Below are 12,889 nucleotides of genomic sequence, written 5' to 3'. Positions count from 1 at the left end.
ACCATCTATGAGGTGCCTCATTGGGAACAGCTTCATTTGTCTGCGGGACAATGATCCCGAACTCATTGCCAGTACAGTAAAAGCATACATGACTAGAAAAACACGCAATGGAACGCTATCAGTCAGGAACTGACCTCCCCAGAGTCCGGCGCTCTGCAGGGTAGGATCATCTTGACTTCTTGAACAAATGGCAGGCACGATCCAAAGAAGATCTTTGAATGTTCCTCAAGAAGCCTGGAGAAGTATTTCTGAAGACTATTTCAAGAAATTCCAAGAAGCTGCCTCAGAGGGTTCAGGCTAAGAATAACGGCGGCCACAACAACTTTCCAGAATTGTCATACTCTATTTCCATTTATTTTTGCACCTGTTTCAATAAATCATTGTACCCATTTCCCTTGTCCTTGCAAAATGAGGGGTGGCTCATGACTTTTGCACAGCACTGTGGCTGGTCACATTTCCTCTTGCAGACTAAATCCTGTATTTTTCTACCTCTGGCTTCACTTAAATGTATGTGCAATGTGACAGTGGGAAGCTTGACAGTCGCAAGTTTCTTACAACTGTACAACAGAATTAACAAAGGACAATGAAGCGTAGAAAGCACCCTAAATGAGCTATGCAGGTATCAAACATGTGGTCACAAAACATGAAACGATATCAGGATGTTTTTTATACTTGACTGGAAAACTTTGGATAAATGAATTCCCCTGATATTTTTTGGCAAAAGAAAATAAAATCTAGATGTAGATGATAGGTGAGTGGTCTGTTTTTGCTAGCATCCGGATACATCAGTAACCAGTAGACACTTGAAGACAGATAATGATTGATGGGGAACAGTACAAAGAGAATGGCTTGAAGTTCAAAGTCAGTTAAGGAAAGGGAGGTAAGTTGGGAAGGTGAAGTCAGATGGTGATATAAAATAAGAGGGAGAAGCAGGTGAGAAGATGTGTGGAAAAGCAATGGAAAAAAGATAAAGTAGTGGAACAAAGCAGGGACATGAAAATAGGGGAGGAGACAAGATTTGAAACATCAAGGGAAAAAGAAGCAAGAGTTACGAACAAGATCGAGCATTCGAAAATAATGACAAAGTGTTAACGAGAGAGAGTGAGCGTTATGGGACTGACCCGAGACAGCACATGAACAGTGGCAGCAGTAACATGAGCAGAGAGGAAGCCAATGGGGAGCCTGCGCTCCTTCGGCACATGACCTCATCCTAACCATCAACAGCCAATCATAAGGCGGGAAACAGAGAAAACAGAGAGAAAGAGAATCATGCAGCAAAGGGTCCATATAGTTAGCAGGTTAGAAAGGAAATATGAGCAGAAAAGGAAGAAATAATTAGGTTACATACACAAACAGTAGTACAAGGCAGATGCATTCCCTTCAGAGACAAGTGTGAGAGAAAGTTAGTGTGTGGGTGGATGGGTGGGTGTTTGCATATGCGTGTGTGAGTGAGCAACGCAGTGCAGGCAGAAGAGTTCATTTTTAAAACTTTGACGCTGGAAAAAGACTATAGAGTGAAAACAAACAAAGCATTCAAGCACAGGGGTTTCACACGCAAAGATTCTGTGCTGCTCATAAAAATGTTTGTTTAGCTTAGTTATTCATAAATCAAGAAACAACCGACTGTTTATCTTTGCATGGGAAACCTACGCACATACAGCTTTTGAGGGATTTCACAAAAGACAAAAGAATCCAAAAGAGAAGTGGCATGCACGATGTAAAGATATTAGTTATGGAAAGGTGCCATGAGTTCAGCACTGATATATTGTTCCCATACTGGGAGAGTCTTAAGGACTTGTGCTTTGACCAAAATGACTCTGGTCTTTCCTTAATTGGCCTCTATTATGTCCATGTTGGTACCTTTTACTATCTGGGTAAATAAAAAATTGCTCAAATGTTTTTCGCACAATACAAAGGCATTTTGAGAACAGGCTTGAATCGTGAGAACTTAAACATACAGTCACTGGACACTTTATTAGGTACACCTTAGTAATGTAGTACCGGTTTGGAATCCTTTTTGCCTTCATGGCTATTTCTTACTTCTTCATGTCAAAGAGTCAAAAGGGTTCTTTCTCACAGATTTTGGAGGATATAGACATGATAGTATCGCACATTTTCATCCAGATTTGAAAAACCACAATGCCAATGTCCTGTTCCACCACATTCCAAAGGAGTTCGTGGAATTGAGATCTGGTGACTGTAGAGGCCATTTGAGTACAAGGAACTCACTGTCATGTTCACAAAACCAGTCTGAGGTGATTTGAGCCTTGTGACTTGCGTTATCAATAATCAGAGGATGGGTACACTGTAGTCATAAAGGCATCGACATGCAGGTCGAACAAGGCAGGAGCAGTGCCTTAGTGTTGTTTACACCAATTTGAATGTCACAGGAGGAATCAAGACTCATCCAACCAAGCAACATTTTTCTAATCTGCTATTGTCCAATTTTGATGAGGTCATGTGAATTCCAGCCTCAGTTTCCTGTTTTTAGCTGACAGGATTGCAGTCTCCTGCAGCTGTAGCCCAACTGCTTCAAGGTTCATTGTGTTAGGATGCTCCTCTGCATACAATGGTTGTAACGAGTTACCGTTGTCTTAAAATCAGCTCAAAGCAGTCTGGCCAATCTCCTCTCACCTCATGCATCAACACAAGCATCTTAATCTAAACAGCTGTTATTCACTGGGTATTTTAGACTGTTTTTTGGACCATTTTCTGCAAACCTCAGAGATAGTTTATGGGAAAATCCTCAGCAGTTCCTGAAATACTCTGAAATACTAGAATGAACAACTGTGTCACGTTCAAAGACAAACTCAAGTTTCTTGTCCTTTCTGATGCTCAGTTTGAACTTCAGCAGGTCATCTTTACCATGTCTACGTGACTCAGTGCATTGAGTTGCTGCTTCGCTTTTGCATTATTGAGCAGAGGAACAGGTATACCTATTAAAGTGCCTGGTGAGTGTATAGTACAAAAAGCTTTGCAGTGGTCTTTCTTTCCAATATAACTACACTCAGTAAAGGCTTGTTGGTTGTATATCTGGTTAAATGTCATTGAGTGTTGCAGATCTTCTCTGAAAAAGTCTGCTGTTATCAGTCCATCCATTTATCTATTCTCTTCTGCTCGTCTTTATCAGGGTCACGTGGAGCTGGAGCCTATCCCAGTTATGATAGGGCGAGAACCGGATTAAACCCTGGACAGGTTGCCAGTCTGTCGCAGGGCTAACATAGAGAGGCAGACAATCATTCAAACCCACAGTCATACCTATGGGCAATTTGAAATCACCAAATAATCTAACCCCGTTAAGTGCATGTCTGAGGCTACGGGAGAAAGCCACAGTACCCCAGAGAGAACCCAACAAAGAATCCAAATATCTTGCTTAGAAGATAAACAGAGAAAAAATGTTTGTCTCCCAATCACCGGAAAGCCAGACAAAAGGTCTTTGCTAACACAGAACAACCAATTTTTTTAAAAATAAGGGGAAAACAATCATCCAAGTCTGATTAAAGGCACTTACATGACTATTGTTATCAAAACAAGCTGCAGGCCCCTTCCTGTACCGCGGCTCGGAAGCCAATTGACAAGGATCAGGCCCTTGTGCTGGGTTACTGAAGTCAGGAACATGACAACTTCTGATTGATTCTGCATTAGTAATAGCAGCAACAAATAGTGCTTTGTTCAGAAGACACAGTTTCTACGTACAGCTGGAATAGTGTTAAATCATACATCTTGATTACTAAACAAAGCCACTAGTTGGAATACGTTGCTTAATACTGCAATGATGCGGCCATCATGTTCTTCAACGGTGTTTTCCAAGAGGCTTTACCTCTAATTGATCACAGCTCTGTGTATTTGCGAGAACATCATTGATTTGTTTGTAAGCTATCCAGACTTATCCCACAAAACCATCTGCCTTACAGACTTAGAAACCCAAGCATTACAAGTCTCAATTCTGGGCCAATTTGTAAATGTCAATTACAGCCGAGATGATCATTTTTGTGGGTGTGGGATTCTAAAAGACACAAATGAGGGAAATACTCCACGGTAACCGCTGTCGATAATGGAAAACAACCCTTTTACAGAAGCTTGGAGAACGAACATTCAGTTGTTTACCACAAGTCCTCTTTAAATGGCGAGTGGTGAAAAATATCAGTCGTAATCAGCGCCTATGTTCTCCAAAGCACAAACTTTATAAACATCTGCTCCCTGAGTCAAGTGTACACACTGTCTACCAGATTATAGCTGGTGTTTAGTAAAAGGATACACTCCTGTTCTTCCTGCTTTAATATCTTTTCCTGGCATTCACAGCCATGTTCTGTTTCTGCAACGATGAAGACGAGGTTCGTCTTGGGCAGCCTTTCGGCGTGATAGAGCCTGGAGAAGGGAAGACACACAAGAGACACAAAAGCAGTTGTTGACACGTGGGCTTGAGTCCAGGAAAGATATGATTTCATTCAAACATGTTCACAAGAGATACAGGAAGTTGAATGTTTAACCAGAAAGCAGTGAAGTGAAGATGCAGTAATTCTCATCTCTTTTCCACAAAAGTAGTCAGCTATTGGTCTGCACACACAGTGGATCACTCAGTCAAGTTTGTCAACTATTTTCACTCCTAAGGACACACAAACCTGCCTTACCACACCACTGTCCTCCGAGAACTTTACTGAGACCCACATGTCGCTGGCGCTCAAATGATTTGCTCCGCTTTTGTATTTTTTTTTTATTTTATAGTGGTCGTTAAAAAGAAACGTGTGTGCAGCTAAAGTGCAGGAATTCCACGCGGCACGCAGGCAGGCACTCCATTAGCCGGCAAGAGGGGACCTTAAAACACCACACATGCCCATGCACAAATCACACATGAAAATGCCAAGTGACTTGACTTCACTTATATGGCATGCAAATGTTTTGAAAGGTTTTAGGCCCATGTCAGGTATTTTACAGATATTATTCTCTGTCAGTGTCTACACAGCAAGTGCCTATTGTGTAGCTGAGACGGGTTTTTAAGGTTTACCTTGAGCACTTCTCTGTGTCGATTACGCCTCTAAAAGACAGGCTGTCATTCTCAAAGTAGTATTGATATTCCTCCTTGATGCAGACCTCCTTCTCCACATCCGGTGCATCATCGGTAGCTGTAGAAGCACATTCAGGTATATTTTTGGTTAACACACAATTAAAACAGCAGCTCTGATATATTTTCACCTATTATACATACGGCAAACATTAGCATTCATTAAGTTGTGTTTTGAATTATTTTTATTTAGAGAGGACTTGTGTGAACCCAGAGCGCTTCACACAATGAAACAACTTCATAACAAGTAGATTGTAAATTTTACGAAGTGTAACATTCATAGTTCGCCTGTGAGCTTTTGAAAGTAACTGGAGCGTTTTTTCCTCAGTATTTAGATGGACTTTTGCGGGACTTTTGCTATCGTCTGTAAAGCTGATTAAGCTACAGTTTCTTTTAAATTCCATTTGATTTTGTTTGTGTCTACATTTTGCTATGATACTGAGCTTTAAAGAAAACCTAACACAGACAATCATTCTCTGTATGTTCAACATGAAGGTAGTGCTGTACAAATAGTACATTTATCCTTTGTTCGTATGTGACAATTAAAGCAGCTTAAGAGATAAAGTTTATTGCCTTCCTCCCAGGAGAAACCAGCCATGTAAATAGTAATATTTAAATTTAGAAAAAAAGAGAGAAAGGAGCATTTCTGGGCATTAACATCAGTTCTCATATTTTCTTGTGGATGACAGCATAAAACTAATGCCAAAGCTTTAATAAACTAAAACTCGTATTTTGCCAAAGCCATATGAAAAGAAGTGTCTTTAACAAAGAGAGAGGGAGGCCTAGTATTCTGTTTTTCCTAATACATACAAACCTAAGCCTGCTAAATTCCTCTAAGGATGAGGTTGTAACTATTTGTAAAAATGACACTGACTTCAAAGTAAAAAGAACATCCATCATAATTAATTCTCCATAAGGAGGCAATCCAGGGTGTATAGATCTGCAGAAATTTCTTAGAAACAATTCAACCCCCTTGTTCTCATGTGAAATTAATAGGAACCAACCTGCTTCCCCGAAGTTAGGTAATGTGATGCTGACCACTAGCTGTTGCATTATTGACCTAAGAGCAAAAAAGCAATCCCAGACACAAACAAATAGTTAAATTCATTTGATTTTATATACATTAAAACAAAAATCTATTCAAGTACTCACGCAAGCTACAACCAAACTGCTGAACTAACTAAATTATATCCAGTTTTCATACGTTCAGCACTGTGCAAATGTCTTGAGCCGCCACTCGTTTCTTTATATTTTGCTAGGAAAATGGGAAATAGGAACACAGACTTCTTGAAATGTGAAAACATAGGTGGAAATACAACATGTAAGTCAAAAATAGTGTTCGTATCATTCAAACCAGCTTTAAAGTTATTACTTGGTATGATCACCTTCAGGCAAGCTCTGATGATAAAAATCACTCGGACACAATTGGACCGAAGCAGGCTTGTGGAAAGCAGACATTATAGTCGAGGCTTTAGGACAACTATCTTGTAATTTCTTTAAATAGTCTTAAAGATTAGTTCTTTAAGCTTCTTGGTAGACATGCAAAGCTCTTCTTTGGATGCCTTTTGTTCCATTCTCTGTTAAGATGGTCCCACACTACCTCAATAATACTAAGGTTCAGGCTCTGGGGAGGCCAATCTATGACTAATAGCATTCCATTGTGCGCTTTTCTACACAGTTATGCTTTTATTGCACTGGCAGTGTGTTTGGGATCATTGTTATGCTAAAAAATGAAGCCACTGCAATCAGGTCTGATTGAACCTCCTCCAAATATTTTAACCACATACTGTATATTGATGATGATTTTAACCAAAAATGTCAATTTTTGATCCATAAGACCAGTTGCCTCTGCCACAATATATTTCTTTCTCTTTCCTAAGATTGGCTTCTTGACAGCGACTCTTCCATAGATTGTTTTCCAGGCATGCAGATGTCTTTTTCTTGAGTTAAGAGCCCTTTTACGCTTGGATGATTCATACGTGCTAAGTGGCTTAAAAACAACCAACAAAACACTCATCTGAAAATGGTTGAGAAATTGGACTGAAAATCTAGTGAAAAAGCAGCCAATGTCCAAAGAACAAGGTCGAGAGACTTTCGTAACGCTTGGACAGCTAAAGCTAGAGAGTACTTTAAAAAGAAGTCTCGCTCCTTGACACAAAATATAAAGAAATGAGGTGTAGCTCAAGCAATTTGCATACTGTAGTTGAAAAGCCCTAATATTTGCTTTAACGGCGTGAATATGGATACATTTTAAGTGGCCTTAAAATATATTTTTATTGGACATGTTGTAATGACATCAAGACAGTGACACAGCGCATAAATCAAGAGATGATTTCCTGGAATGTAGACTGTCTAGGGAAAAATTCAGCTATTAAACAGATGCTATACGTCCATGTGGAGGAACAAATCCTGCTTTCCATGTATTTTGAGGTTAAGAACTTAAAATTCCTGCTTTTATAGAGAATATTTCTGCTAATAATGGGATGACACCATTGCAGACCATATTATTAAAAAAATTAAAAATCAAACAAATAACAAAAAGAACTCACCAGGCAGCAGCAGTTGCCCACCATCCCAAATTTAATACATCTGCTATTGTGGGCTTAAAGGGAGAAAATGAGAAAAGAATATTAGATGAGCACCAAATAAAACCTATAATGAATAGTTTAGCATTCATTTTAAGCTGGCTGAGCCTGTCTGAATATCCTGTTTGTGTTTACAGTAGCTGTCTAGTTTTGCACAGCACAAAGACCAAAAGTTCCAGCCAGAGGTTTTATTTTCCTCCTTTGTGAGGAAATTAGAGCACAGTCCTCGTCAACAGATGTGAGGATAACTATGTAAACAAAGAACCAGTGAGAAAACAAAGTAGCACACGGTTTAAATAAAAGGCCCAACATGCTGCTTTGATTATAGTTAGCATGCGAGGGCCTTGTTTCGGTGAATCAGTGCTGTACTCTTTCCTTTTAGTTGACGGTGTCCTGAGTCATCAAGGAGGCTTTACTAACCGTGTTACACTGGCTGCTGACAGAGTCTTTGATCAGAAGATATCTGCGTCTTTCATCTCACCTTGGTCACTAGACCATGTACGAATATGTGGTAACAGCTGGGAAATGACAGCTTTGTTTGTCTAGTAAATGATTTGAATTTTTTACAAATACAAATACCTCTATTAAGTTTCGGCTTATTGCCTCTACCTATGATGGAAACATTTTAACATCAAGGGAACGCATCAGTGTTATTGTAAAATCGGCAGTGGAAGTTGCATTTTTTGTAAGTGACGAAAAAAGTGCCAGCTTGTACATTGCTTGATGTGTTAGCCAAGCAATCTGTTACTCTAACTGAAACATCCACTTTAGCCATGCTTTCACCATTCCCTCTGCTTTCCCTACTATCTGCACTATCCAGATTTATGGCTCCCTTTAGAGTGACGGTCTGTATTTGTATTGCATGCATGTCATCAAGCAGGTATGAGTACAAATTGCATCATGTTTACTTGCGTCTATCCTTCTGTTCATGCAGGGAAATTCATTCACGTACGGATATCAGAACGTGTAGGTGTGCAGTAATGCGTGGCTCAGTTTGTGTGATAGGTTTTGCGTGTGTTTATAGTCTCTGGCTTATGTAACTTACCACGTAGACGGATCGCATGCCGGCAGATGTTTTGTCCTCTTTCTTGGGATCACAGAGCGACTGGTAGTTATACGTATTCTTATTGGTGTACAGAGACGAGTTGATCAAGCTTCTCATAATACAAGGGTCGATCTCACCGAAGAATTTCCCAATCTAGTTTTCCAGCAGGGATCAGGTATTCAGGGCACAGAATAATAATAATAATTACAAAAATAAATAAATAAGAACTTGCACAAAGAAATCATATAATTAACAAGACAAATGCATGAGTAGTAAACATGCCTCAAGGTCCACTAACTACCTACAGCCCACAGATAAATGGCTGAACACAGCAAAAACCTCTAAAATGGAATTGTAGGTGGGATTTTTCATTTACAGAATGCTTAGGCTTCTTGATAATTTGAATGTATCATTATATTTTTGCCAGGCTATTTATTAGGTACACCTTGCTAGTACTGAACTGGACTCTCTTTGCCTGCAAAACTGCCTATTTTTTACTGACATGACAGAAGTACATAACTGCCGCAGATTTGTCGGCTACACATCCATGATGCAAATCCTCCATTTCACCACTGACGACAGTTATCTGGTGAATGTGGAAGACATTTGAGTCAACTAAAGAAACCATCATGGAAGATCTGAGCTGTGTGTTATCCTGTTGGAACCAGCAATCAAAAGATAATGTTATCAAGCCATCATGTAATTATGGCCAGCACCAATGCCAAAGTAGGCTATGGCATTAACATAATACTTAAGGGGGGGTGACATGTGCCCACACTATTACACCACCAGCAGCCGCCTACAAGGCAGCATGCTTTCGTGTTGTTCATGCCAAATTCTGAACTGCTATCCAAGTGGTTGCAGGAGAAATCAAGACTCATCTGAATAGGCGATGACTTCTACTGTCCAATTTTAGTGAGTCTATGTTAATTGTAGCCTCACTTTCATGTTCTCAGCTGACAGAAGCCTGATGTTTGCTGGCCATCTTGACCATGTCTACATACCTAAATGTGTTAAGTTAGTGCCATGTGATTGGCTGATTGAGCAGTTAAACAGGTGTACCTAATAAAGTGGTCAGTCACAAAGTAAAACACATGCAACAAAAAGTCGTGAAACTGTAGGCATGTGCAAAAAATGTTCACAGAGAATTTAAAGACAAACAGACAGCAAATCACTCTCAAACCAGGATGACTGACTTCGGTATAATCTGATTAACACAGTCCATCGGGCAGCCATAAATTTTTACTTGGGGGAAGTAGTTTGCCTCAGTATATCAGAGGTATCACATGACTGTGTGCATGGAAGTGTTTAAGTAACAGTGTTTCCAGGAGGGCGTGTGTACAGTAAGTAGTGCTCTGTGTGTTTGTACTTTATGAAATGCAGTCATTCGCTCAGGTCACTGTTAACAAGCTGTCCTCCATATATTCATTCCTCTTTATCTTAACATTCACAGGGTATATAAATCTTTTAATCTATAAGGTAAAGTGAGCCTTCTTTTCTTTCCACATGCAGTAACACAAATAATGAATTAACAGTCTCAACACTGTTAGCTTGCAGATTCCCGGAGGGCGTTTTGGAGAAAGCAAAGGAATAAGCTGGGGAGAGAAGGACATAGAAAGAAGGCGAGAAAAGGGGAAGCTCACAGAGAGAGAAACATTGCTGCTGTAGGAAATATGACTGAGGGCACACTGCCTTTTATAAACAAGGTCACTGGGTTTTTAGTACTGCTGAGGCAACTGATTTATCCACCATACACCCAACTTTGATTAGGGAAGGGGTTGAGGTGGCATGAAAGCATTTACTCAGATGACAACACGGGTCAGCCTTTAGAATAGGACAATAACAGCGCAGAAACATCTATTTTCTGTATTTGGGTTTTGTGAATTAGCTAATAATAGGAAGCCCTGGGAAAACTTTATTAGGCTCCCTTGTTATGTTTTTTTTTTTTTAAATAAAAAAGCTAATTTAGGCTTACTGAAGATTCACAAAAGATTTGTTGTGATATTCAAACTTTTATGGGCTTTGCATTAGAAAGCTGGCAAGTTAAAGACAAACTGCATTAGGCGAGTCCAGGAAAAGGTCAGTCTCTGTGTAAATGGACTGGTTGTTGAATTCAATTCAACTTTGAGCACGTAAGTCCTTTGACAGTAAAAAAAAAAAGAATTTCTTTCAAGGTCAAGAAAAATGAAAGAAATATTATTTTGACACAAAATATTTCAACTTAAATCCAGCTTACCTTGAACCTCCAATTTCATTTCGTGAACAGAATTTGATCAGTTGTTACATTATCTATACAATAATGTGAAAAGTTAAGTTTTTATAGGGTTCTATGTCCTGTGAAAAACTAAACACACCCTTACTGCTTCCATTGGAATTAAGGTAGGTAGTAGCCAGGTGCTGCTAATTAAATACAACGTTGTGGCAATTCCAGATGAGAAGAATTCAAATGTCTTTTAAAACAATTCCACAATCATCTGAACTGTGGACGTCCGAGCAAATTCACCCAAATATGAGAGTCAAATATGAGGCCATCTGTCCAACAGCTAAACCTCGGCTGTCACTTGGTCATTCAACAGGACGATGATCCCAAGCATAGTAGCAAATCTACAACCGAATGACTGACAAAGAAAAGAATCACGATGTTGCCATGGTCCAGTCAAAGTCCAAATTCTCCAAATGACCTAATTGAAATGCTGTTGACCTTAAGAAAGTAGTGCACAAACAAATGCATGCAAACCTTAATGAACTGAACAATGTTATGAAGAAGAGTGAGCTAAAATTCCTCTGCAATGATGTGAGAGACTGATAAAGTTATACAGAAAATGATTACATCAAGTTCATGCTCCCAAAGGTGGTTCTACAAACTACTAGATGATGGGGTGTTAAGCTTTCACAGGACTACAGAATTCTGGTCACATGAAATCAGGCAATCACAGATCATCACAGGCCATATGATGATTTAAATCAAGAATTAAAAGGTCTAATTTTAAAGTTTTTTTTTCTTTTAAATCATTTTCCATCCTGTGTAGTTTCTTCTTTAGATAACAGACTAATGAACTAATGAAATGAGATCCCAGGATACTATTTTAGTATACTTAGACATATTTAAATACTACATTATTCTAAATTCTAAGTACTACAAAAGAGTCATGTCACGATATCTAAAGAAAAAAAATCCTGGCAATCAAGTCATCAGACCACCAAATATTAACCTAAATGAATGTGAGGAGAAGACATACTAGTATCACTAAGGACAGTTCATGGTTAGTAAATCATAAACAGAATAAATAATTGATTAGTGGAATTAAAAATACCAATAATGAGTTCAATATTAACACCTAACACTAACAACTACTTGATGCTTGGTAAAGGGTCATATTTAGAAATACTTGACTTCATACCAATCAGAATCGCTATTTATATTTTCAGCTGCTGTGTGAATGAAAAAAAGAACAAAATCCAGAGGCCCACCTCATTAAAATGGTCAATCTGATTGGTCATCACCAAGAAGCCTCCATCATCCAGAATGTAACAGTTTAAATTCTGGAATTAAACAGATGATTAAACAGATGATTTTCATCCAAAACTAACAGCAAAACATTTTCTACATACCCGAACCTCTTACCTTATCGCCTATCGTACAGCCACACAGCTCATCCTTGCACTTGAAAACATAGAAGAGCAAAATGATGAAAACTGATAGGAACGACAAAATGTGTCTAATTGCGCACATGCTGAATATGTCATGAAGATAGGATCTACTCACACTTTTTCTCTGTGAGGTGTTGGAGAAGATCTCTCTCCACATATCTATGTCCAATTGTACACCGGCCACTGGGTTAAAACACAAAAGCCAGACATCCTAGATCATACTGGACCTCTGTGTCAACTTTCCACTCTGAACTCACAAAATGGAACTTGGCTAAAGATCACAGACAACTAGACAACTTGATGTGTGGTTTGTGTATGTGTGTTTGTGTATCTGTGGCAGAGGGAAGAAGAAATAGACAAACGTAGTGGCCATTAAATTAGAAGCAGCAAGTGTTCTTGGAGGAAAAGAAGTTCACACTATAGGGTGTGGATCTATAAATAAGATGCATCGCTTTAAGCGTAAGTGTGTTTATGTGTAGGCGGTTTAATAAAAGATAGAGCATGAGAAATGGGGCTTAAACATGTAAACACTCTTTGGGTTGTGAT

At 39.1% G+C, this 12,889-nt stretch overlaps 1 protein-coding gene across 3 annotated transcripts in view; it reads right to left on the bottom strand.

The window, feature by feature from the left end:
* The window catches only part of cacna2d1a (calcium channel, voltage-dependent, alpha 2/delta subunit 1a), a 127,384-nt gene that overhangs the window by 6,299 nt on the left and 108,196 nt on the right, over nt 1-12,889 (bottom strand). For all 3 annotated transcript variants that reach the window (XM_039600948.1, XM_039600949.1, XM_039600950.1), the window contains 9 exons: nt 12,459-12,526; nt 12,318-12,356; nt 12,164-12,235; nt 8,693-8,845; nt 7,612-7,664; nt 6,067-6,122; nt 5,006-5,123; nt 4,259-4,368; nt 3,512-3,594 (listed from right to left, as the gene is read on the bottom strand). In XM_039600948.1, the coding sequence (XP_039456882.1) occupies nt 3,512-3,594; nt 4,259-4,368; nt 5,006-5,123; nt 6,067-6,122; nt 7,612-7,664; nt 8,693-8,845; nt 12,164-12,235; nt 12,318-12,356; nt 12,459-12,526 (752 nt within the window). The remainder of the gene's footprint in view (nt 1-3,511; nt 3,595-4,258; nt 4,369-5,005; nt 5,124-6,066; nt 6,123-7,611; nt 7,665-8,692; nt 8,846-12,163; nt 12,236-12,317; nt 12,357-12,458; nt 12,527-12,889) is intronic.

The sequence above is a fragment of the Oreochromis aureus genome, linkage group 17, assembly GCF_013358895.1.
Source record: "Oreochromis aureus strain Israel breed Guangdong linkage group 17, ZZ_aureus, whole genome shotgun sequence".
NCBI classification, from domain to species: domain Eukaryota; kingdom Metazoa; phylum Chordata; class Actinopteri; order Cichliformes; family Cichlidae; genus Oreochromis; species Oreochromis aureus.
This window is presented reverse-complemented; position numbering and strand designations above follow the sequence as displayed.